Genomic DNA, 27711 nt, shown 5'->3' with positions numbered 1-27711 from the left:
GAAGAGACTGTCAGATATATTACGTGATGGGTTGGGCTGTCTGTTTTATAGAAGATAGATAGTTATCTTTACAGGTGCAGTATAATAATTTCACCGTTCACCTACATTTCTGGGTACAATTTACACAGGTGAATTTCTTGCTAGTTGTATATAAAGTTCACTGTAATTAATCTATGAATATAATGTACTTACCGTTAATCATACAACAGGTCGGCTGTATACCTACCTGTGCTCATCTCTAAGGACAAAGCAGCTTGGTAGTCAGGATTATTCTATCACTGGCCCTGGTGCCTAGAGAGAGAATAACCAATATACATGTAGATGCAGTTGTATGACATGTATAATACATACCACGGGAGGCATGGTGGAGATAGGAGAACGGTATATAGCGGTCACTTCCACACTAATTTCTGGGGTGTTTGCCATATTACACCGAGGATAGTACTATGGATATAAGACCATGTAACCACTATGTGTACAGAAAGATTACATACCATATACCAGCACTCATCAACAATAACTAAATGGGTGAGATGGACCGGGCAGGTGTGGTCACAAATACATATTCTTCTAAACAATGTAACCACGTACCACATCCATGTATCTATTTGTAATACACACATAGATTGTACATACCGAATACAATAAAATTACTTATACAAGAACAAAAAAATGTTATATGTAAGATAGATAGAAGTACTTAGAGGTAGACATATGTAAAAGTGGAAACAAAAACTAATGCACTAATTATCCTGCGGGTTGTACTAACTATCCTGGGGGATGTACTAACTATCCTGCGGGATGTACTAACTATCCTGGGGGATGTACTAACTATCCTGGGGATGTACTAACTATCCTTGGGGATGTGCTATGTATCCTGGGGGATATACTAACTATCCTTGGGGATGTACTAACTATCTTGGGGGATGTACTAACTATCTTGGGGGATGTACTAACTATCCTGGGGGATGTACTAACTATTCTTGGGGATGCACTAAGTATCCTGTGGGATGTACTAACTATCCTGGGGGATGTACTAAGTATCCTGGAGTAATGAGTGATGCATTTAGCTCCGTATGAGCACAAAATATCACATTTTAACCACTTTTTAGTAATTTGAAACACTGTAAATAGATATTGATACAACTTCTCTGCACCTTTGAGTTTTAGTTCCGTATTTACTATATTTACATAGAAAACAAATGCAATTTTTATACAGGAAATAAGATATTACATAAATAAACAACTCCCCACATATAACATATACTCACTGTACATACAGCATAATCTTCTCCAGACCATTGTTGTAGGAAACGTAAGTGAAATATGTGATGTCAAATATTTGTTTCTGTATTTACAAACAGCAGTAATTATAGTACAATCTCCAGTCCCACAACTACGCCAAGCGTACGGCGCGGTCGTCGTATAAGCGCCCGTTTTTCCGTCGAGTTTTACGCCGTACTTACATCATGAATAGTACAAACTCTTTTGGTTTTATTTACTAATGTAATTTATCAGTTATTATTCTGGCGTTCTAGTAATAGAGCTACGTCAAACATTCGGCGCAGTCGTCGTATAAGAATCTGTTTTTCATGTAGATTTACACAGCACTTACATCATGAATAGTACAAACACTCTTGGTTTTAGTTACTAACGCTCATTATTAGGTATTAGGTTTGACAGACAGGAATTAGAATAGAAGTTCCCTATATTTTATATATCGCTTAATCTATTTTTCTTGCATTTGATGTTATAAGTTGACTGCACCATGTCCACACATACACGTGTCCCTGATACTCACCAGCTGTAATTATCTATATCTGCAGAATATGTATCTGCATATTATATACTGTGTGAGGAGTCACCAAGACAACAGCTGACAATAAACCAAGTCCTCTGCCACTTACCTGCTGCAGGACTTACCTCCCAGAAATAATGGGAATCTATAACTGGTCCCAGATTAATATTATGTCACAAGCCATTAAAACTCTAGGAATTTCCAGGAAGGTTAAAAACATTAACTGAAACAAAACAATAGACAACACACCCGTTATATAGTCATGTATTATCATGTATTTACAGACACATAATTGTACTCTGTCCCTGAAATCTCTACTTTTCCATATTCAGCAACTGTACAGCACAATTCCTATTATTCTGTATGATGGATGCTCCTGGGATTTATAACTTTATATTTATTTTAGAGGAGTATTGAAATATGGGAAAGGTTATTTAGAATAATGTTTGGTCAGCTGGTTGCTGTAGTGTTACTATGTATCTGTGTTAGTGTTTATTAATATGTGTCCATGTGTGGGAACATCTGTGATTTCATGTCAGTGTTAGGAAACAAATTGTAAGTTGCATGAAAGTTGCACTCTGACTTGTTACACAGACCCTGTTTGTGTAGGGGTTTGGAATAGTGGGCATGTGTTGAGTTACAGTGTGCGTAGGAGTTTGGTATAGTGTGTAGGATTTGCAATACAATGTGTGTAGAGGTTTAATGCATTGCACAGAAGGTGTGTTACAGTGTGTATGGATTTTGTGTAATGCATATGAATCATGTTACAATTTAGGTAGGGGTTTTGTGTAATGTGCAGGAGGTGTGTTACATTGTGGGTCGGGGTTTGGTGCAGTTTGCATGGGGTGTGTTACAGTGTAGGTCGGGATTGGTGCACCAATGCCTGAACACATAGGGCCTGATTAATTTAAATGCATGTAAAATCAGGCATACGCACGTCCATATTCAACTAGGAATCAGGCCCATACTGGCTAACTGGTTTGTTTTGGATTAAAAAAAACAAATACAACTTGCTGATCACATATAGGTACAGAGGACCTGTCACCTAATCCCAGTGTATGAAGAATGTGAATTTAGCTCATCGATTCACTAAGAACCACCTGATGAATATATGTCAGCCGGTGACTCTGTGATGTCACAGATTCCTAGGTTATTGATAGGCTACACACAACCTTTGCCCACAACATGGATGACTTCACTGGGTCACTATGTGTAGGTGATGGGTCTACTCTAAGTATACTGTATTATTTTCCTCAGCTTTGAGGTCGCTGGGGTGTAATATTTGTTACTGACCTTACAGCAGTGCTCAGTGTAGGAATCACAGAGCCGAGCGCTGAAGAATAGACTAGACCGGGACTGATTTGTGAACAATGATGTTTGAACAGAGACTTTTGCTTCCGTCGGTGTCCAATTATTTATTATCTCGAACCGAGAATCATAGACAACCCTGAAAAGCATAAGAATATTTCCATACTATAAGCTAAGCAGTGACATAGACATATTACATGTCAGACAAGACCTATAGGAGTTGAAGTTATTTTATTGGCTATTTGACTAGATTTAGGGTTTAAATAAACAAGAGTAAAACTTGGGTGTTTAAGTCACAGTTATTTACATTTTTTAAGACGCTTTATTTGCACCAATTGAATTAATTGGAGTCTCAAATTGAAATTTTTATGAAGTCCACCAAAACATTTCTACCATGATGTTACAGTGATGGGTAAAATACCTTGTCCACCATACAGTAATTTTGGTGACCGGATTGTATCTCCATTTTCTATGTCACAATAAGAGGACTCATTCACAGACAAACCTCTCAAGAGAGCTGGTGTCAGATAGGTGGAGATGGTAATATTGCCAATACTTAAACACTCTACAATACTGAATATAAACTGGATATAGAACTATCTATGGTGACACCGTGTTCACATTTATGCAGTATTACAATATTTTATCGTTGGACCTTGCTCAGTGGTGCTCAGTACTCACCTCTGTGAGGTGCACATCCCAGCATTAATACATCTAATCTACCAAATGCCAAATCATCTTTACCACTGTACTAGTGATAAATATGAGATCATTACAGCATCAATATTTTATTACTTTGGGTCTTGCTGTATCAATATGGGATATTGAGGACTTTTTGTTATGTCATTTTTCTTTGTTAACTTTTAAAGACATCAATAACAATTATACCACAAATACAGATAAAATTGGTAAAACCAACAAAGTAAAATACATCATGGCTTAATAAGGCAATCAAATACAATTTATGATGTCAATAGGAAAAAAGGAAGAAAGGAGGAAGATAAAAGAGAAAGAACGGATGGAAAGGTGTGGGGGAGAATAAGGTGCTTACTATAATAATCAGAAGGTTTCTGACATCACTCAGGGGGTTCTGAACACTGGTTTGTAGAGAAAGAGTGATGGTTGAATATAAGAGCTGTCATGAAGGGGCGTTTGTTGGGGTGGATAGGGATTTGAATTTTTTAGAATCCTGGAATTCGAGCCAAATTGTGTAGTATTGTGTGAATTTATTGGTCAGGGAGAGTGTTAATTCATCCATGGCTCTATAAACTTCCTGATTGCTGATTTCTAGTGGATTTGTATTACGGCTTTGGTCGCTGAAATAAGGTGTTTCAAAATAGGTTTTTTGAATCGGGAGATTGGTATGTTAATCTTGTTGAGTAACCAGAAGACAGGGCTGTCAGGCACCTCATTACCTAATATTTCTGAAGATATCTTAATAATCTGAGTGAAAAAGGGGCGAAGCACCGAACAACCCCACCAGATATGTAAAGGAGTTCCAGTAGCATTTTGGCATCTCCAACAGTTATCAGGTATAGATTTTTGCCAATTTGGCAGGACATCTATATCATCTAGTGAGTACTTTATAATGGGTTTCTACCACAGATACACTGGTGGAACATATGTGGACTGTCTCAAATATAGCTGGCCAGTCTCCCTCTTGAATTAGGTCACCCAGGTTGTAATCCCAAGCCATGGTAAACTTTGGCATGGAGTTAAATTAGTTTATAGATATTGTAGAGTAAATGTGGAGGGTAGATCGTGGCTGATCACATCGTTTCAAATTCTGTTAGGTCTCTGGTTATAGCTGTGCGAGGTAGACCCGAGAACAGTAAGTGTTTGATTTGAAGGTACCTACATATTTCTGAGTTCGGTAAGTCACATTTAGTCTGTACAGCCTCAAAGGGAGACACACCTGTGTAACCAATCAGCTGGCCGACATGTGTGATCCATGCCCAAACACATGCATTGAATGCACTACTGGACAACCTGGAGGGAATGGGGGGTTATCAAGGATTGGGGACATGGGTGAGGAAATATGTGTGAATGTTCTGAGATTGGACAACCCAGTGATGGTGGGGCCAATTGTGGGCAATTGGCCCCAGAAGGCAATTTACTCAGCCAAGGGATGTATTTGGTTGAGGAGGATAAGTGTGATCCCTCTATATTAACCCTTTGTTTGGAGACTTTTTTTTATTGGTGTTGATTTGAAATTCAAACAGATTTGTGCTTGTATCAATGTAAAGAGTTTTCTAATCAGATCTTGTTAATTTTATTCAATTTCATTTTAATCATTGATAATACATTTTTTAATTATTTATTTTACTTTGGAAAACTATTGCTTTAATTTGACCCCATCACGACCAAAGGCTTCACCCCTTCATTACCAGATCAGTTTTCCAGTTTGAAGATTTGTTGGACATAAAGGTTTTTTTGAGCTTTCTAAAGTCAATTTTATTTTATTTTCATTAGAGAGATAGGGGTTTCTATTGGCAGAATGTTTATATAGATATAATTCTTTAAGTTCATTACATAGGAAAGATAGATAATAGCAGTGATCACACATGTTTTCCAGATCCAGCTCTTGTCATTTTTACACTGTAATCAGCTGACTCTCATGGGTACAATGTAATTGGCTGTCTCTCCCAGGTACAGTGTAATATGCTGTCTCTCCCAGGTACAGTGTAATATGCTGTCTCTCCCAGGTACAGTGTAATATGCTGTCTCTCCCAGGTACAGTGTAATATGCTGTCTCTCCCAGGTACAGTGTAATATGCCGTCTCTCCCAGGTACAGTGTAATTGACCGGCTCTCCCAGGTACAGTGTAATATGCTGTCTCTCCCGGGTACAGTGCAATTGGCCGGCTCTTCCAGGCACAGTGTAATCAGCCATCTCTCCCGGGTACAGTGTAACCAATAGTGCTTACAGGTAGAGAAGATGTACTACAGGTCTCTCTTGCTCTGTCCTTGTGATGTCACTGCAGTGTCCTCCAAAGTTTCCTTATAAGTTGAGGGTATAGGACACAGCATTCACTCTGAGCGCTATGTACTGAGATAAGGATGTCAGGAAATTTAAACAGCTTCTGGCACTGTCTTTGTCATTGACGGTTGGATCCAAGTATAATAAGAGCATGGGCAGTGTTTTCTGCCTGTTTTGGTGATATGGTAATATATAGCTCCACAGGTTTAGGTCAGTGGGTGATCGGCAAGAGGTTAACTGTTGCCTGTTATTATATTTGGTATTTGAATGCTTTATATTGTCAGGAAGCGGAGGAATCTTCATGTTGCATAGAATATGTTCTTATATACACCGTATCACTTTGTAACAAGGAGTAGAATAAATTGAGCAAATATTACTTTCAATGAATACATTTATCTGGTTTCCATACTTTTCAGCATGACTTTCACACCAGGTAAGGCAGAGCTGAGGATGCTATCAGACAGAGTTGGCACCAGCTGTACCAAGGCACAGAGTCTAATAAACACCCCGGTCTTGACCAAGATCCGCTGCAAGGTGGTATGGCCTTTACCGCCAAAGATTTGCAGGTCACGGCCCTCAGAATGGCCCTCTGATGTGATAAATGAATTAGCAGCAGGAACCGAAAATGTTCTCAACAATCCGGGTCTGGTACACAAACAGGCAAAAGGGGTATAGAGGGAATACCAAAAACCATAGTCAGGGCACTAGCCGAGATGATGCACAGGGATTCAGCCAGATAACATGGAATAGGAGAGGAGTACTGTGAGTCAGACGCTGGGGATGAAATCCTGTTGCTCTAACACTGGTTCAGTGTTCAGAGCCTGTTTAAGTAGAAGCAAATTCAACCTCCCCAGCCAACGGTCACATGGTCATGAAGTCACCCGAAAGCTGCCAGAGAACAGCTGGCGTGAGTGGAGAAGGAGGCAATGAGATGGGACCCTGAGTGAAGAGCAGGCAAGTGAATCCTTATAGCATCCCCTCTCCTAGGTGTGAACACTGGACACCCTAAAACTTTACCTGGAATTATTTTAGGAAAGTGTTTTAGCAGATCAGAAACATGTATATCACGATCTTTGAGCCAAGAGTGTTCCTCAGGTCCATAACCTTTCCAATCACCAAGGAACTGGAGACCACCTCTTGAAATAAGAGTGTCAAGGATATCATTACTTTCATATTCTTGGTGATCTTGCACTGAAATAGGAGACGGATCTGGAGGTGGAAAATTAGTGGTTTTAGGTGAGAGATGTGGTAGACATTAGCTATCTTCAAAGTGGGAGGCAATTTTAACTTAAATGCCACGGGGTCTATAATTTCTATAGTCTGAAAAAGACCAATAAAGTGAGGTGCAAACTTCCTGGAGGGGACAGATGAAGGTTACGGGTGAATAAAAACACCTTGTTTCCGGGAGATAAGAGAAAAGCTGAACGTCTCTTATTGTCAAAGAATCTTTTATTCCGAGAAGAAGAGTGAATAAGATTTCTCTTGATTTGGGAAGATTGTGAAGAAAAGTCCTGAAGCAAGGAATCCATTGCAGGAGCTCTGGGTGGTGGCAGATTCGATATTGTGGGGAGCCTAGGATGGTAACATTGAAGAACATAAAAAGAAGAAGCAGAGGTAGATTCATGATGTTTATTATTATGGGCAAATTCCTGGAGAATCAAGAATCATGGGCCCATCTGAGGAGTTAATTTCTTAGATGAGATGGAATGAAAGTTTTCCCAAAAGGAATCTTCTGACTAGAAGAAATGATGGTTACCAGAATACATTTAGCGTCCAGGATGATTTTTCCTTATATGGGAATTACAAATTGGATGGGTCAAAAGATCAAGACAGAGTATCAGCCTTTTTGTTCTTAGAAACAGATCAGAAGGTAATACGAAAATTGAATCGAGAGAAGAAGAATGACCACCTAGTCTGGTGATCATTCAGACATAAGGCGGTTTTGTAAGTAAAGAAGATTCTATGGTTGGTGTAGATCGTTACAGGAAACTGAGCTCCTTCTAGCAGGGGTCTCCATTATTCCAAAGCTAGTTATTCCAAAGCTAAAAGTTCTTTATCCCCAATGTCATAGTTTTCTTGGCAGATGAAAGCTTTCAGAAAAAGAATCTGCATGGATAAAAAGTTTCCCTAAAACGGTTCTCTGGGATATAACAGCTACAACCCCATAGGAGGACGTATTCACCACTAAGAAGAAAGGGTGAGTAAAGAAGGGCTGCTGTTACACCGGTGCAGAAGAGAAGGCAGCCTTAAGCTGCATAAAGGCCTCCACTGCTTCGGATGGCCAGTGCTTGGAGGCAGCATTCTTCTTAGTCAAGGCAGTAATGGGAGCAACTAAGGAAGAAAACCCTCTGATGAACTAACGACAGTAGTTGGCAAAGCCCAAAAAGCATTGGATGGCTTTGAGTACTTATCTAACTTGCAACACAGTTGGTGGTATTGCTGATGGTTAAGAGCTCGAGCTACATGTTCCTGGTGGATGGAAAGATCTCAGGAGAAAATGTGGATGTCATCAAAATATTCTACCGCATACTGGTAGAGAGCATCTTAAAAAATTTCATGGATGAAGTTTTGAAAGGATCAACTAATAACATAATTGTGGGGAATAAGGCCTAATCATAACTGCAGTGTAAATATGTTATATCAAATAAATCCATTGATAAATTGAGCTTCTAAGGTGTAAAATGTGAAGTCAGAATGTCTGGTGTGTGTTTACCTGATGCTTCTGCCCACCGCTATGTTAAAAGATAACAGCAACACTTTCAGGCAAAGTCGAGCAGCTTCAAAGGCCCTTGCAGTAAGCTGGATCCTGACATAGGAGAGTTTTTTGACACCTAACGAGATTTTGGGCAGCCGTCCACAGCTTGTGGTCTTACACAAGAAGACCATGTGATGATTTGCTATATCTTATGTAGACAAAGGCAACACATGAACACTCTCTATGCAGGTATATAGAAATATGAACTTCAAAGAAAATGCCTTCATATTTCATACTTTGGTAAATCCATGCGCCATTCCATACTGGAGGGCCGAAAACCACACCAGGGTTCTGATTAACAGGTACTAGCGGTCTTTTGGGAAATCAATCATCATTGATAAGCTGTCCATCTTCAAGCCAATTTCCCTTGGCGCAGATTATACCAAGTTGTCTAAAACATTTTCTGGCAGCGAGCACAGCGTCCGCCTTATGGTTTAATACTGTTAATATCTAGCTAATTTTAGATTCTGGTTCATAGGAGCAGTTAGAATTACTAGCCCCTATTATCTGATCTTTCAAATGTGAGGCGCTATTATATACTATCACAACCATTTTCTCATGTAAAGCAGGACCACCAAATCTTTTTTAATCAGCACATTTGAAAGTATTAAAGGGGGCTGATATTCAATTACATCTCTATAACATTATAGACTATCAGGACAGTGTAACATGTTAATCACAATTATGAGGATGGATTGGATGCATAACTAGATTCTATATAGTGTCAATATTTCAAGCTGCAATCTTGTATGGATGAGGGAATATGTAGGCAGTCAATAGCCCTTTATTATTGTTATTTTATGGCTTACATAAAAATCTGTCCAGCCTAAAAGATCATAATCACCGGCATCTGTGAAGTGTTAACATATAGAGATGTATTTATAATATTCTGAGTTAATTTTTATTACATAGCTTTCTGAACCTGGAACAACACTATAGGGTGTCTATAGTCCATGAGATACCATAGTAGGCGGGATACTAATTAATGATCTAATTCAATCTACCAAGTGGTGAATAAAGGACTGGAACCTTAATAATAACATCTAAATATGAGCGGATCATTATAATATACTAACATTAGAACAATGAATGAACCGGGTAGTTTTTTTTTACTTTTTTAACTGCATTTTGTGCATCATCTCAATAAATCATTACCATTTTGTAAATATTTTGCTATAATTATATTTAAAGTATACCAATAAAGGATATATATATTTTTATATTGGATTTTTATTATACAACAATAGAGTGCCCTAAAAACACAATAACTTCTTTCTCTTTTATTTTTCTTGAATGTTACAATTTGTGTGGGTGCACCTCCCCTCATATATTACTGGGGTATCTATATAAATGACCAGTTAGATATATTCATAGAGGGTTAGTTATGTGCGGTGTATTTTGCTTTTTTAGAAGGAATAAAAAATATCAGCACAAATCCAAACACAGATTAATTGTTAATAAAAACAAATCCATATCAGAAGAGCCACGGAATATATTGCTGTATCTTACCCCTGATGCATGATCTGCGTTTGTGATGAGGTTGATGAATCATTTATTGGAGAAGTGAAGAACTGATCCAGAACTATGTGGTATCTCTCCCAAAGTTGGAAGGGGGTGTATATGGTGATAAAGAGGGTACTTCTCTCATCCAAGCTCTCCCCCACATACAGCGGTTGTGCGAATTGGTCATTCATAGCAATGTTTGCACAGATATCACTGCAAACATACACTTCACTTACTGTGAGCGCCCTGCAAATGATTAAGAAATCAATATACCGATCAGAACTACTACAGATGATAAAATAGGACCATGATTCCATTATAGATAATATGATTTTATATAATGTGACTCATTATCTCTTCATGTATTTTTTGCAAATCATCAAATAAAGCCGCACGACCTCTGGAAAGTACAATTTTGGTATCGCCTCCGGTGATTGACAATACAGGGCTGACCAATAAACTTGCAGAAAGCGAGAGCTACTCCGGCCCAAAACTGTAACGTTACCATAATACATTTTTAAATATCTATTCATATATCTCAAAGGCATTAAATTATGTATTCACATGTCCCACAACTTGATACTCTAACCTCTAATGTTGTAATTATAACCAATATAACAAACAAAGACAAAAAAACAAATAAATACAAATTGTAGAAACCTGTTACAGTACTTAAGCAGTGAGACAAAAAGGTCTGAGGTCAAAATTATTTTGTCAGTATGAAAAACAATGTTGAGATGTAAAATGTAAGTAGTCTCGCCCATAAACACAGATTTACCTACCTGTCTTCCTGTTGCACTGACAGAAGAAGCTGCGACTCCCAGAAGAGGGCGTATGAGCAGGAGAGGTTAACAGCCAAGTCTCCGCTGGATGTTACTCCCATAGGCTGAAAGTATTCAGTGTTTGTATAAGTCACATGAGAGGAATTCATCTACAACAGGAAGAGGTAGGAAAGTATCACCTTATGTTCCAAAACTCTACATTATGTAAAAAATAAGCTTTTTACACCAAAATAATCATACAATAGATTCACGCAAATATACAGTACATCAAGTTGTGTCACAAATGGGCAGACGTAGGAACAATGATGTCACATATGGGAAACTCTGACTTCAGCACTGTGGTTGTGCTGCAACTGCCATCATCAATTATCAATGTATCAATGGAAGTGATCAATTGTCTCCCTGTAAACCTAATCATTAAAAGCACTGGAGATGGACACACTTGAGGTAATTTACATGGTGTACTGGAGGCACCCTACAAAACCGCCTGTCTGGTTCGCCAGGTGTGCTTAGGTGGCAGAGAGAGGGAGAAATCTGCTGAGGGACACTGTGCAAATGTGTAAATGTTACATCCAACCATCTACCACTGTACACCCTCCAATTACATTCAATTACTGTGTAAATGTCACCATAAGAGTGGGAATAGAGTGAGAAGCACTGATTTGGCGTGTGGTTATTGGTAATATGTACAAATGAAGCAGCAGTAATGGGGCAGTGCAATGTATACACTGTAAATAATTCCATTATTCCTGATAATATCTTCCATTATACTGTGATTCCACGAGTCTCTCTTGTTAGTTAAAACAACAGCCCAGGGTTGTCAGAAGAGCCCCAATTCTTTTAAATGTGTTGTCTGGTAACCTATGGGTGGGAGGGAAAGCTGTTCTTTGCCTCTTCCATATAGTCACTAGAGCTGCACTGGCCATTCCAAGGCTGGCTTTCACTATGCAGAGGGACCCCATCCTTGTGGTCTCCATGGGAACCAACTCAGACTGTCTAGTAATGATTTTGGAAGCTGTTTTTCTCTATTTATGCATTTCTTTACTCTTTTAATTTTTCCCTATGTGCTATGGATGGCACCCACTCACCACGAGTGTGAGATGATGGTCAAGGTCCTCTGTACGGTGTAATGGACGGAGCTGTCCCCCTCTCCTTCCCCTGAGCACATTACAATAAACTCACTCCACAAACTGAAATCTAATTTCTCCAGTGCTCTGTAAGACAAGGTGCACTAGCTGCGTACATCACTAGGTATGCCTTTACTCTGCCCATATCCTCCTTCTGCTCTTCTACAGATACGTCCATCTTGCTTAATAAACCTAAGTGCCTTTGGTAATTTTAGGACATCTCAGGCAATGGTGGGTCCAAAGCTGCAATCACGCTGCGGAGCTGCTGTATTGCCATTAATAAATTACCTACACAGTTATGTTTTTAATAACTAAACCAGCTTTAACAATAACCCCGCCTTCAAAATCTGGAACAGTTTTTTGTTTTTTTGGTCAGGGGACCTAAGAGCTATCTTTAGGGGTAAATAGAACATTAAGGGCCTCACACAGAGTTGGACACAAGTCCATTTGCATAGAATAAAACATGAATTGCAATACTACACATATTCAATGTGGCTGGATTACTTATAAATAACTTATTGTATAAATATATTTAAATTATTAACGCAGTGCGCTAATTTATATCATTGCAAATGTACTGATTTTTATACTGTGTTATATTTCTGTATTAGCAATGTACTGATTTCTGAGCCCAAAGGAATATGCCAGGGAAGGAAATGTGTTTTCTGTGACTGTCTGAAGGCAGGTAATCTCATGTTAATTACACCTTTTCATCTCAGTGGCCAACACGTCTATTTCTCCTGAAAAACAGGAGGGAGTAATTAGATTTGCTATCTCTCTAAGACAGGATGCAAGTAAAATAGCAAACTTAACACCCAGCTTCAGGAAATCAAGAGAATAAAAAGGGATGAGGCGGTCTCACTAGTTCAGAACGCTGTTCCTTTTATTTCCAGATTTTCAGGAAATCAAGAGACTGATGTAAATTTTGTTAAAGCTTAAATTCTGTTAGTTCCACGGTTAAAGTATATATTACATCCTAATGGTAATTATTGAATGTGATTTATCAGACGTTGCGGTGCCAGATAAGATAGGGGCTGGCTTACCTCCTGTAAGCTAGGGCTGCAAAACTGTATAAAAAGGAGCACTGTTTGACCATGTAGTATCATACCATCTGTAACTTCTGGAAAGATCGCTAGTACCACAAACTGGCGTGTTTAACTGTCCTTTTAAAGGCTGCTTGAGCTAATAAAATATAATTGCTTCAAGATCCTGCTTTGATGACCACTTACCTGCTGTAATTCCTGTGACCACACATTAGACCAATCTAATCCGTTATCCGGCTGTTTCTAGTACCAACGCTTTGTATGCTGCCTGCAGCTCTGGCTAGTGTGAACCATCTACAACAACCCTGATCGGAAGGCAAGAGGTCAGGGGTACCAGCCCAGGTGTACCAGTAAGGATGTACACTAGCAGCGAGAGTTACCCAGAAGGAGGCAGTTCTGGGTGCTGCAAAGGAGTCCAGTGGTGGTAGCAGCAAAAGTCGCTCCTACTGTGGTTAGAGGGTGCATTCTGAATAAAAAAAGGGGATGGTCGCTAGGCAAACCCAACCGGTCCCCAGCAACACAGCAGGCAGGATGGCATAGGCGGTCCATTCTGTCATACCAAATAAAAAACAAAACAAACTTACACTTGCTCCCTCAATGCAGTCAGTTGCATCTTGCATACCCTACTCCTTACACTTATAGAGGAAGATCGGGAGAGACACGGGGTGTTCACGTGTAGGTAAAGTACAATACGGGCAACCAATGTAGACCTGAATGCAGATACAGGTATGTCTGTCAGGAAACATATCTGGTAAGAGTGCCAAATTACGATCTGCTAATGATGAGCTGAGATGAGTCCAGTTCAGCAGACTTTGTAGATTTTGTTTCCATTTTCAGACGCACTTTTTCGAATGCGTTTTAGATGAAATTTGTGTCCAACTCTACATGCGGCCCTAAGTGCATACAGTTCCTCTTGTCATCTATCCAAATTTTGGTATCTGTGTTATAGTTGCACAGGTTCAACAGAGCACTAGAGATTTCTCTGGTAGGAACCATCCTTAGATGGGCTCCTGGATCTTTATGATCTGCACATACACTGCAGGCAGCCAGTAAGAAGGGATCAGGAGGGAGCACAGTCAGCGATTATTCTGCCTGTAACCTTAAGTAGCAGGTGGATCATTCATGTCTGACCAGATACAACAAATGTGACCGATTGATAAAACAGTCATATAGTATAAGCAATTATATTGTTATAAACTATTATTATCTGTTCTCATGAGTTTTATTCCAGTGGTAAAATAAAACCACATCTGTCAGACACTGGGGTGTTTGTGATTGTTGGTGACTGCATTAATTTGGAGCTAACTATACATTAGATGCCAATAAATGACAGTAGGTCTTTTAAGTCTGACCATGTAAATCGCATATGTAAAAGTTTTGGACTTGTGCAGACAGTAGGGTGTCTTCTTACATAGTTTCATGCAGTAAGTGTTAGAAAAGACATAAGACATAATCTCTATAGTCATTACCATGAGAACAGAGTCTCTATTGCAGAATGTGCATTTCAGACTGTTTACAATGTAAATGTTTTTAATTGTTGGGTGTTTGTTTCTGAGTGTAGGCAATAGGACACTTTGTATTTAGCGTCCTCTTCTTTTACATCTGGAAATCATGGCCCATATATCAGTCCTTTCAAAGACAATGACACAAAGCACAGCACATGGCATCACTTGGGTCCACATACTTTTGGGCAAATTTGTACTCAGCACATTATTATGGTAGTACACTCTTATGTTCTATAGCACATTTAATGCTCGTGTTATTAGGGCTGTATATCACTTGCAGTATCAAAAGTCCCTTACTGTGTATTATGTACTGGCGTAAATGTAAGACATATCACTGACTTTACAAAGCATGTGTCAATTAATAGTTATGGTTAGAAGTGCCAACATTGCCGCCAACAAAGAGGGAAATGCCTGTAATTACTGCAAAGTGCTAGACCTAGAGAGGCAGGTGAACCAAGGAAACATAAACTTACAATAGGCACTGTACAGTATGTAATTCCAAATTAATGTTGACTAATATCTGCAGAGTGAAAGTAAACAATTGACTTCATGTAAGACCACTGGCAATATTTTCCAGTGAATCCTAAAAGTAGGAGGAATACGAAGTAGTTTGTATAAAGGTTATTTACTGAAAATAATTCAGATCATAACTTGCAGTCTCAGTAGTGTAAAATGATGCACAAAAGTATAAGCAAATCCACAGAATAACTAATAACAATAATCAGCAGGGTTGTTGTCAATGTCAAGACACAAAAACTATCCAAAAAGTAATATAACAAAAGTCCAAGAAGACTAGTTAAATAAATTGGCAATTCCTTGCATCCAGGATACAGTTTACATAGGACTGATCCTGAGGCAATAGGCTGCAGGTGTTTGGCAATTATTACCATCAGCTGATCATTTTGTTTTTGTGATGCAGGTCTGTATAGATGACATGCAATGGATGCAACCAGTTTACTTACTAAGCCTGTGGCTCACTGCACAAAGCCTCACTGGATGAATGTACAGGACTTTTCTGCAACTCTAGCCAGTAAAAATCATTTTGCGTTATATAATAAATATTGATTATATTCCTAAATATTAAATAGATCTGTGAATGGGAGTGGCAAACTTGTTAATAACTTTATTTTACACCTAATTTCACATTTATTTGCACATTCCAAAGATACTTAAGCACATCACTAATCTGTCAGTGTTTCCAATAATTTCAGAGAGTGCCAATCTCATCCAATTAATTAAAATTTGTTGTTTACAACCACATGTTGTCTCTCTGAGGTCCCTTATTCAATATATTGCTACTTTTTGCAGGTTAGTGTCTGATATATCCTAGGAGGATTCTCATTAATGATAGACTTTCATTTGCGAGCCTCTAAGTACGAGCAGTTCTCTAGTTGGGGTGTTAGTCCTACTTACACCAGCACATAAAGTGCTTCTTCAGCCATATATGCTCATGTACACAATGTACAGTGAGGGTGTCTATCAGTAATAGCCTATGGATTCACACTGGGATATAGCTATATCCCAGTGTGAATCCATAGGCTATTACTGATAGACACCCTCACTGTACATTGTGTACATGAGACCCCCCCCGTCCCTCTCTCGTCTCGCCTCGTCGGCTATAAGGAGTTGTAAGTGGCAATAAGTTGCAGTCTGAGTAGCCGCAGCTGCGTATAGTCACATCCTGAGCATGTGCAATGCGAAAATAATACAATGACACGCTATGCCCTATGTGTTATTGTATTATGTCATCTACAGAAAGCTGAGACTCTGGTACCTGCTGGTAATTTATAAAAAAGAAGTAAATACTAAAAGTTGAAGTGAGGAATTTCAAATTAAATTACTTTAGCATTTCCAGGCAAAAACAAGCTTGAGCCACAAGAAAACAAATATATTACCGTAAGGATGTTCCCGCACCATCCTACGGCTGATCTTGTTTCAATAAGCCACATATTGACATTGTTGATAACTTGATTATATGTGAAGGTGCAGAGACTGGAGTTGTCAATCAGATGGGAGGTCCTATAGTCGTATCCAAGTTGCTCCAGTTGGCACACACTGATAGACAGGGACATTGCTCCACCATCACAGCTCACTGTAGGCTTCAGGGCTGCAATTGCTGGATACAAACAAAAAAGCTCTTGTTAGATGAAACACTCAGATACATGTATCTCACAGGGATCACTCAGGTCAGTATTCTGGCACATTGTGCTCCAGACAGTAACACAAGCAGTTTCCTGAGGTCACCGGATTAGACTGTAGTCTATGTGAGCAGCAGAGGTCAGCCGGCACCAAGAACAATAATACCGATATTACAAATCCTGATTACACCATTTCTGGAGATATTACCACACTTACCAACATTGAGTTTTCTTCTCCTTCGGGAGGCGGCAAAGGTCACGCAAATAGCGTCATTTATCTAATGATGGGGGTGAATTGTTAGCTACCTATATTCAATCCAGCTCGGGGTTGAACCATAACAAATTATTGTTATAGCAAAATGAAATCCATCAATTAGTAAGAATCTAACAAAACAAATTATTGTTTGAATGAAAGTTCAGTAACATACAGCTTTTTTGGTGGCAGGTCAAAGTGGTGGTATGTAACATGTAAGTGAATGTAATATGATAAGTTTACCAAGAAAGCAACTGGTGAAATGGCGGTGTGTCATACCACTGTATACCAGCCCAATTTGACCACTGTATAATATATATATATATATTGTTTGTGTGTTAAACAGACTGATCAAGAGATGCACCTGTGAGGTGACTGTGAAAAGGCAGCTGGGATATGCAGCCAGTGTCTAAGACCTGGGGAGGGGGTGAGCTGCCTCCTCAGACACTCAGTGAGCAATAATATGTTGTAGCTCTGAGAGAGGGTCTTGCTAAGGTGTATTAGTTAGTAGCCAGATGGCTAGGATTTTGTTTGTATTTTGTTTGTTTACAAGCTGGTGAATAAACTGGCTGTGGCTGTAATCCTGAAACCTCTGGACTTGTGTGTCTTACTGATGCTGTTCACCAAGGAGATAGTACCTATTCCCCTGGTTAAACTACATATGGTGGAGAATTGGCTTGCAAAGATCTGCGCATGTCAAGAATAGCAGCAGTTTTGGACATACTTGCAGAATCCAACTCTGTGTGTGTGTGCTTGGAAAGTTTACAACCCCCAAAAAGAGAAGATAACAGACCAAAAAGTTTCTTTAATTGGGGTACGTGTAAGGCTTGCCAATTTACTATTCCAACAAAACAATATACAGACAAATATGCCAAGATTTGGCATATTACTGAATTCTTAAATTGCAACTCCCATGGAGTCATCTATTGTCTAACCTGTCCCTGTGGATTAAAATACATAGGGATGACAAGTCGTCCGTTTAAGAAACGTCTCCTGGAACACATTGGCAATATCAAAAATGCTTTGAAAGACCAGAAGAATTTTAAGAAATTGACAACTGTAGCCAAACACTTTATGAATCATCATAATTGTGATCCAAAACACATAAAAGCCTTTGCTATGCAGAAAACTACTTTAAATTTAAGGGGAAGTGATTTACAATCACAACTATTGAGGAAAGAGACTAAAAAATTTTTGTTGATGGGTTGTATGTTTCTAAATGGATTGAATGACTATAACAGTTATTCTGCCTTTCTATAATCAATAGATTTTGCATATTTGATTTATGACCGGTAGAATTTAGAATAGGTCCTTTCCATTCACATTTTTATGGGTCTATACCCCTTACAACACTGTATATCACTATATTTTTGCACGTATCCCATTTTTTGTCTTTAAATGTCACTTACAATGTTATTTTCCTGTTTCAGGTCTTCCCAGCATTTATTATGCCATCCTTATTTGAATACATTAATAATACTTACCTTTCACTCTTTACACGTGATCATTATGGATCACCATAATTCCTTGATTCTTTCTTCCTCTTTCACTGGTCCAGTTTTTATGTTATAGTGATTTAATACGATGTCATATGGGTAAAATATATATACCCATCGGGCCTGGGAATTTTTTCCCTTTTAACCTTGGCCCATTACTACCATAACTATTGCATCATATATAAAGGAACACAGTATTATGACTTACCATCGTTAATTTTTACATTGATATCCTTTATATTCATAATCCTGCATTATAGCTATACATAGCTTCATATTTATTGATTCAATAATTAGATCAGATATATAACCCTTCACTCATACATATATGGGTACATTTCCACTTTGAGAATTGTGATTTGTGAATTACAATTTATCCCCCATTATAACGGGGATGATTGTAGATGAATAAAGTATATATAACTATTACTGTTAGATATACCCCATTAGTATTAGCTGATCGTCTGGAACAACACTGTGTTTACTAATGGAACCTTCTCCTTGTTTATGTTTTATCCCTGGACTTCACTTGTTATTTTCTTGAACAGTTATGATCTCTTTCCTGCTTCTTTACCATTGCCCTATCACGGCGATATGGAGGCGGAGCCTAATCGTCTTCGATCTTTTCCACTGGTTGACAAGTATGTCCATCTAAGTCACTCATACTATGGCGTGATTGGCTGAATTTGCTCACGTCATCAGGGGCTGACCTGACTTTGATTATTTAAGACACATAGGAACAAGGCTCTGGTTAGCCTTGATAAAGCTGATAAGCGAAACGTGCATTGGCGTTTCTTAGCTCTGTGTGTTAATATGCTAATTTAGTAGGAAACGCTTAGACCATCTCCCCTACCCCATGATTTAGGGATTTCTCTTTACAGAAATAGAGGGTATTTAGGGAGACTCATATTGGTTTATTTAGCGTTCTCATATCAGGGTGTCCACGCAACTCCTTGTATTGATTCTATGTTCATATATCACACTCTCTCAGAGATATATTAACCCTATAGCTCATTAGATAGCTATTTATAAGTCACCACTAGGGGTTTCTCTCAATTACATAGACATCTTGTTAGAGATATAATTTATCATTGGAGACAATATAGGAGATTCATTTGCTACTAGGGAACCCTTAGAAAGGAAACTTATATACCATTTTCCTTGTTACAAAAATTGTTTAGGAAACGCTTAGACTATCTCCCCTACCCCATGATTTAGGGATTTCTCCTCACAGAAATAGAGGGTATTTAGTGAGATTCATATTGGTCTATTTAGCGTTCTCATATCAGAGTGTCCACGCAACTCCTTGAAATGATTTATGTACATATATCAAACTCTCTCAGAGATATATTAACCATATAGCTCATTAGATAGCTATTTATAAGTCACCACTAGGGGTTTCTCTCAATTACATAGACATCTTGTTAGAGACATAATGTATCATTGGAGACAATATAGGAAATTTATTTGCTACTAGGGAACCCTTGGTCTATTTAGCGTTCTCATATCAGAGTGTCCACGCAACTCCTTGAAATGATTTATGTACATATATCAAACTCTCTCAGAGATATATTAACCATATAGCTCATTAGATAGCTATTTATAAGTCACCACTAGGGGTTTCTCTCAATTACATAGACATCTTGTTAGAGACATAATGTATCATTGGAGACAATATAGGAAATTTATTTGCTACTAGGGAACCCTTAGAAACGAAACTTATATATCATTTTCCTTGTTACCAATACATTTATATATTAAACTACATTAGCGATACTCTCTATTTAGAGCCTATCAACCAATATAGGACCACTGAGCTAAGTTTGCAGTGGATCTGCAATTTTATCCATTTTTGTTTTTGTTTTTGGTTTTAATATTTCGCCAGCTTTTTGGGTATAGGTTGAATTATCAAATAAATTTTAATGCATATCAATAAAATTTAATTTTATTTAAATAAATACACTCATCCATTGTTCTGAGTGCCCCTCAGTCACCTGCCTTTTTCTCTTCCTTCTGGTATATATTGTATTTCAGGTGTATGGGTGCACCGTTCAGGATGTTCTTTGCTATATTACAAACATCCTATTTTTGACAGGCTACAATATTGAGAGCCTATCAATAGACCTTGGTGTGAGATTTACCTAGTGCGGATACCTCTCTCTTTCTATTAACTATTTAAGTGAGGTTTTTCCTCTTCTGCTTATCCTTCACAGGTATTATAAGATAAAAAATATTTTCTTTCATCCGATCTGTATAAATTTATTCATTATGACAAGTTTCAGCATCTGTCGCGACCTTACAGATAGGCAAAAAAAATGGACTAACAATGATGAGTTAGAATTTTTGCAAAACACTACCACACAGGAGGGCAATTCGAAGGGATGGTCTGAAATCTTAACAGAGCTAGAATCACATATGTATAAACAAACTTAAACGTATTGGAACAGAACGATGTTCAATAATTATATTGCTCAAAAAATGATACCGAGGGGTCTCCGTCTTAAATTATACCCAGCATTTGAATTGGCTACAGAAGTATTAAAAAAAGACTGGGAGACCACCCTAACCAAATGTTCCAATGATTTAATAAATATATTGATTAAACATGATACGATTCTCCTTGAGCAGTATGACAAAGAGATCACTGCTCTTGGAGACAAATTAAAGCAATTTGAAACCTCTGAAAATTTTCAGACAATGTATGAAAAAATGAAGACGGACCTGGATAGTTATGAGAAACAGATCATAGATAAAAAAAGAACTAAGTTTAATCGGGATAAACAGGATTATGCTCAGGACAGAGTTTTCAAATGGGATAATCGCTCTATTAAGCGCTCCGTTACTTCTTATAGTACCTCTGAAGTGGATTCTTCAGAAGGAGAGACCTCTTCGAATCAATCTATCAATAGATATCCCCTCAGAAGGGATTTTTTAGGATGAGGCACTTTAAGAACAGACAAAAGTGGCCCAAATATAAGAAGACGCGAAGGGGCAAGAGGTGTAAATCGTTACAATCAAACATTAGATTTAGAAGAAACACCTTATCATCGGAGCCAAAGGAGACAGAAATATTAGATATGAATCTTAGAGTTATTCATCTCACTGATAGAGAACTCTCTCCTCATCACATACGACTTTTAAGTAAAGGATTATCTTACTCTCCTGTTCAATCCATGAATAGATTTGAATGGGAAAAAGACCTTTCCCTTTTTGCAAGAAAACTACTTTTGAAAAAACTATTTTGTCCTAAGTCTGATGGAATTGAGACTAATGTTGAGACTTATAACCAGAGTAATATAGATATGTTCCCACCAATATTGCCTAATACCATGATCTCGGACATGACACTTGATAGTGAAATTGATCAACATGCACTCACTATTTTAGAAGAATTACAAACTGCCTCCTCTGAACAATCTATGGAGACTTCTCCTAAACCTCAAGTAATACTAAAGAAAAAATCAACATTCATGCCGAATATCAATACATGCCCCCAAGTTAAAGTCTATATGGATATCGTATCGAAAGATTTAGACAAAAAATATGTTAAAAATATGAGACATACTACATTATCATCTAATCTGGATAAAGACGAGATTCAGGCTCTTAAGGACATTGAGGGATGGGAGGATACCATCATAAAACCCTCAGATAAGGGGGGAAATATTGTTTTATTACTAAGGGAAAAATACATCAAGGAAGTTTTTCGCCAATTAGGTGATACTACCTGTTACCAATTACTTATTTTTAATCCCACGGCTAACTTCACATCTATATATAAGAACTTGATTAATTCGGCATTGAATGAGGGTATTATATCTAGACAGGATTATGAGTATCTTTGTGTTGAAAATCCAAAGACACCTACGCTATACATCCTGCCAAAGATACATAAATGTGAACGTAATCCCCCAGGGAGGCCTATAGTCTCCGGGATTGGAGGACTCACCGAGAATGCGAGTGTTTATGTAGACTCATATCTACGAAAGTTTGTGTTCAGCCTACCCTCATATACAAGGGATACTTTGGATGTATTGTCCAAGATTCAAGACATTGTGACAAATGAAGATACATGGCTAGCTTTATACGATGTTGAATCGTTATACACGAATATTGATCATAATCAGGGTCTAGCTGCAGTCAGATATTTCTTAGAAATGGATAGACAAACGGATTTCAGTAATTTTCTTCTGGCATTATTACGTTTTATTCTCACTAAAAACTATTTTGTTTTTAATGATAGATTTTATTTACAGGTGAGGGGCACAGCTATGGGGACATGTTGTGCTCCTACTTATGCTGGTCTTTTTTTAGGCTGGTGGGAGAGAGAGGTGGTTTTTAGTGAAAGATATGAGAACTTCACTAAACATATCATATTATGGTTGAGATATATCGATGATGTTTTTATCTTGTGGGAGGGGGAGAAAGACCTCTTCGAGGAATTTACAAGAATTCTAAATATCAATAATCTCAACCTAAAATTAACATCGGAAATCAATCACACTACTATTAATTTTTTAGATCTTACTATCTATAAGAATTCAAATGGCTCCCTTGAGACTGACATCTTTAGAAAACCTACATCTACAAATAGTATTCTCCATCACTCAAGTGCCCATTTCCCACCAGTCCTTAAAGGTGTTCCGAAAGGGGAATTTTTGCACATGAGACGTAATTGTTCAGACACTAAAACATATCAAACCAGATCGGCAGAACTTACTAATCGCCTAAAGAAGAGAGGCTATGGAAATAAAATCATCCAGAAAGCCAAAATCTCAGCAGATCAGAGAGATAGACATACTCTTATCTATCCATCTCTGAATCCAACTAAGGACAAAGCTCCAGTCAGAATGGTAGGCACTTTTTGTGCAGAATGGCGTGACTTAGCAACCATTTTTCAAAAGCACTGGCACATACTACTATCTGACGAAGACCTTAAGAAAGAGCTGGATGAAAATATTGCTTTTAGTTGGAGGAGATCTAAAAACTTAAGAGATAAATTGGTTCACAGCCATTTACAACCCCCAAAGAGAGAAGATAACAGACCGAAAGGTTTCTTTAATTGTGGTACGTGTAAGGCTTGCCAATTTACTATTCCAACAAAACAATATACAGACAAATATGGCAAGATTTGGCATATTACTGAATTCTTAAATTGCAACTCCCATGGAGTCATCTATTGTCTAACCTGTCCCTGTGGATTAAAATACATAGGGATGACAAGTCGTCCGTTTAAGAAACGTCTCCTGGAACACATTGGCAATATCAAAAATGCTTTGAAAGACCAGAAGAATTTTAAGAAATTGACAACTGTAGCCAAACACTTTATGAATCATCATAATTGTGATCCAAAACACATAAAAGCCTTCGAGGGTATTTAGGGAGATTCATATTGGTTTATTTAGCGTTCTCATATCAGGGTGTCCACGCAACTCCTTGAAATGATTTATGTTCACATATCTTACTCTCTCAGAGATATATTAACCCTATAGCTCATTAGATAGCTATTTATAAGTCACCACTAGGGGTTTCTCTCAATTACACAGACATCTTGTTAGAGACATAATGTATCATTGGAGACAATATAGGAGATTTATTTGCTATTAGGGAACCCTTAGAAAGGAAACGTATTTATTATTTTCCTTGTTACCAATACATTTATATAATAACCTACATTAGCGATACTCTCTATTTAGAGCCTATCAACCAATATAGGACCACTGAGCTAAGTTTGCAGTGGATCTGCAATTTTATCCATTTTTGTTTTTGTTTTTGTTTTTAATATTTCGCCAGGTTTTGGGTATAGGATGAATTATCAAATAAATTTTAATGCATATCAATAAAATTGAATTTTATTTAAATAAATACACTCATCCATTGTTCTGAGTGCCCCTCAGTCACCTGCATTTTTCTCTTCCTTTTGGTATACAAAGTTTAAAATGGACAGACACCGTGGAGAAGTACGTGCATGTCTTGTCATGTGGATAAAATGGGCAGTATGGTGGCTCAGTGGTTAGCACTTCTGCTTCACAGCACTGGGATTATTAGTTCAATTCCCGACCATGGCCTTATCTGTTTAGAGTTTGTATGTTCTCCCCATGTTTGTGTGGGTTTCCTCCGGGTGCTCCGATATTATGTATAAATTCTCTGGGATTCAGAACGGATTGGGATTTCCACATATTTGTTAGCACAGGTTCATACTAATTAATGAAGAGGTGTGAACCTAATAATTACCTATATATATATAAATGGAGGTTTTCGTTCTGCTAACTATGTTTTGTTAAAGTCCCGCTGAGATGAAACGCGTAGCAGTAGCAGTGTGTAGCTGAGAGGAAACGCATAGTAGTAGCAGTGTGTAGCTGAGAGGAAACTCATAGAAGTATTAGTGTGTAACTGAGAGGAAATGCATAGCAGTAGCAGTGTGTAGCTGAGATGAAACGCGTGGCAGTAGCAGTGTGTAGCTGAGATGAAACGCGTGGCAGTAGCAGTGTGTAGCTGAGATGAAACGCGTGGCAGTAGCAGTGTGTAGCTGAGATGAAACGCGTAGCAGTAGCAGTGTGTAGCTGAGATGAAACGCGTAGCAGTAGCAGTGTGTAGCTAAGAGGAAACGCATAGCAGTAGCAGTGTGTAGCTGAGATGAAACGCGTAGCAGTGTGTAGCTGAGATGAAACGCGTAGTATTAGAAGTGTGTAGCTGGGAGGAAACGCGTGGCAGTAGCAGTGTGTAGCTGAGATAAAACGCGTAGCAGTAGCAGTGAGTAGCTGAGATGAAATGCGTAGCAGTGTGTAGCTGAGATGAAACGAGTGGCAGTAGCAGTGTGTAGCTGAGATGAAACGCGTAGCAGTAGCAGTGTGTAGCTGAGATGAAACGCGTAGCAGTAGCAGTGAGTAGCTGAGATGAAATGCGTAGCAGTGTGTAGCTGAGATGAAACGCGTAGCAGTAGCAGTGTGTAGCTGAGATGAAACGTGTGGCAGTAGCAGTGTGTAGCTGAGATGAAACGCGTAGCAGTTGAAGTGTGTAGCTGAGATGAAACGCGTAGCAGTTGACGTGTGTAGCTGAGATGAAACGCGTGGCAGTAGCAGTGTGTAGCTGAGATGAAACGCGTGGCAGTAGCAGTGTGTAGCTGAGATGAAACGCGTGGCAGTAGCAGTGTGTAGCTGAGATGAAACGCGTAGCAGTAGCAGTGTGTAGCTGAGATGAAACGCGTAGCAGTGTGTAGCTAAGAGGAAACGCATAGCAGTAGCAGTGTGTAGCTGAGATGAAACGCGTAGCAGTAGCAGTGTGTAGCTGAGATGAAACGCGTAGCAGTAGCAGTGTGTAGCTGGGAGGAAATGCGTGGCAGTAGCTGTGTGTAGCTGAGATAAAACGCGTAGCAGTAGCAGTGAGTAGCTGAGATGAAATGCGTAGCAGTGTGTAGCTGAGATGAAACGAGTGGCAGTAGCAGTGTATAGCTGAGATGAAACGCGTAGCAGTAGCAGTGTGTAGCTGAGATGAAACGCGTAGCAGTAGCAGTGAGTAGCTGAGATGAAATGCGTAGCAGTGTGTAGCTGAGATGAAACGCGTAGCAGTGTGTAGCTGAGATGAAACGTGTGGCAGTAGCAGTGTGTAGCTGAGATGAAACGCGTAGCAGTTGAAGTGTGTAGCTGAGATGAAACGCGTAGCAGTTGAAGTGTGTAGCTGAGATGAAACGTGTGGCAGTAGCAGTGTGTAGCTGAGATGATGACTGTGGGATTAGCTTGTCTATCATTAAGTTCCGACCATACCAGGGACAGGCTACAGGCTCCAACATACGGATCTCTGGGTGCAGCCTGCAGAGCCGGATTACTGGGGTGGGCACTGCAGTAGGTGGATTTATCTTTATATATTTTTATTAATAAATGTGATATAAGTTTTTAGATTAATTGTGTTTTATTTCATTCTTTTGAAACTGCATGGGAAGTGGTGAAATGTTACATGATTGATACAAATAGTATTACTGAGAATAAGGTGAAGCATTGTGTGCTAATCTGGTAAACAACATAATGGAAAAGGATTTATATTTTAAGAACAATTAGAATACTTAAGAGATTTAGCTCTGTGTCAAAAAATCTTTCTTTACTATTGTGACACTTTACCAACTTGTGTGAGTCCCAGAAATGATAACAGGAGAAACATCAGCAAACTGTAATATAACTTAAGTAATAATCTGAGTTCTGTTAGTCACTCTCTTTGACATGTAAGAACAATGTATCACTTGTGTAATGTGCCCGGTACACTCAGCCATTACCATTTATAACAAAGACACATGCTTGGATATTGGTCTAATCCATGTTACTTACAAGAGAAAAAAATATGTAAAGATATAAAATAACACTTATATATGACAGTAACTGGTGTAAGAGCTCCGGGTAGATCCTGCATCACCCAACTCTGTAATCTGACTGTTCCAGGTGCATCGCTAGTTACACAATGTGACTAATGTGAGAAATATAATGTATTAATCAGTGCACATACCTCAGGGTGACTGAGAGGACAGTAATATTACAGTGTATATAATATTCCACCTGCCTCCATCAATAAGAAGAAATCACATTCTAGACCTAATCCTATATATAAATACATAGATAACACTTACTTGTCCCCATGTACATGGTTTTATCACAAAGACAGGTCGGTGGTCCACTTGCTGTATCACAATATTCATCACTCATACAAGATGGGCTGCAATTTATCACATCTGTAGCAGATAAACATGGTTATTAATCAGTAATTATTATTAATGTGTATAAAGGAGTTATAGTTATATGAGGTGTAATCACCATTGTCAGGTAACCCAGTGATATCACTGACCTGTGCAGCATTGCAGAGCTGGGTCCCAGTACCAGCCACTCACTAAACTGCAGCAGTCGTTGGTGCCCATTGGGCACTCAGAGCCAGCCGGAACACATTCAGCAATGCCATCACCACAATAGCATCCACTCCCAGGATAACATGCTCCTCCACAATCTGAGCATGGACCAGGATTCGAGCCATCTGCAGGAAAAT

At 38.6% G+C, this 27711-nt stretch overlaps 1 protein-coding gene across 1 annotated transcript; it reads right to left on the bottom strand.

Moving 5' to 3' along the window:
- Positions 1-1027: 1027 nt before the first annotated feature.
- On the bottom strand, positions 1028-27711 carry LOC142143302 (uromodulin-like). The gene is made up of 7 exons (XM_075201029.1): positions 27517-27711; positions 27302-27403; positions 16696-16916; positions 11126-11274; positions 10350-10589; positions 3092-3245; positions 1028-2021 (listed from the first exon to the last, which is right to left on the bottom strand). Exons 1-7 carry the CDS (start codon positions 27584-27586, stop codon positions 1944-1946), a joined length of 1014 nt encoding a protein of 337 aa, XP_075057130.1. The 5' UTR covers positions 27587-27711; the 3' UTR covers positions 1028-1943.

The sequence above is a fragment of the Mixophyes fleayi genome, chromosome 3, assembly GCF_038048845.1.
Source record: "Mixophyes fleayi isolate aMixFle1 chromosome 3, aMixFle1.hap1, whole genome shotgun sequence".
NCBI lineage: Eukaryota > Metazoa > Chordata > Amphibia > Anura > Limnodynastidae > Mixophyes > Mixophyes fleayi.
The sequence above is the reverse complement of the archived record's forward strand: the minus strand, read 5'-3'. Positions and strand labels throughout refer to the sequence as shown.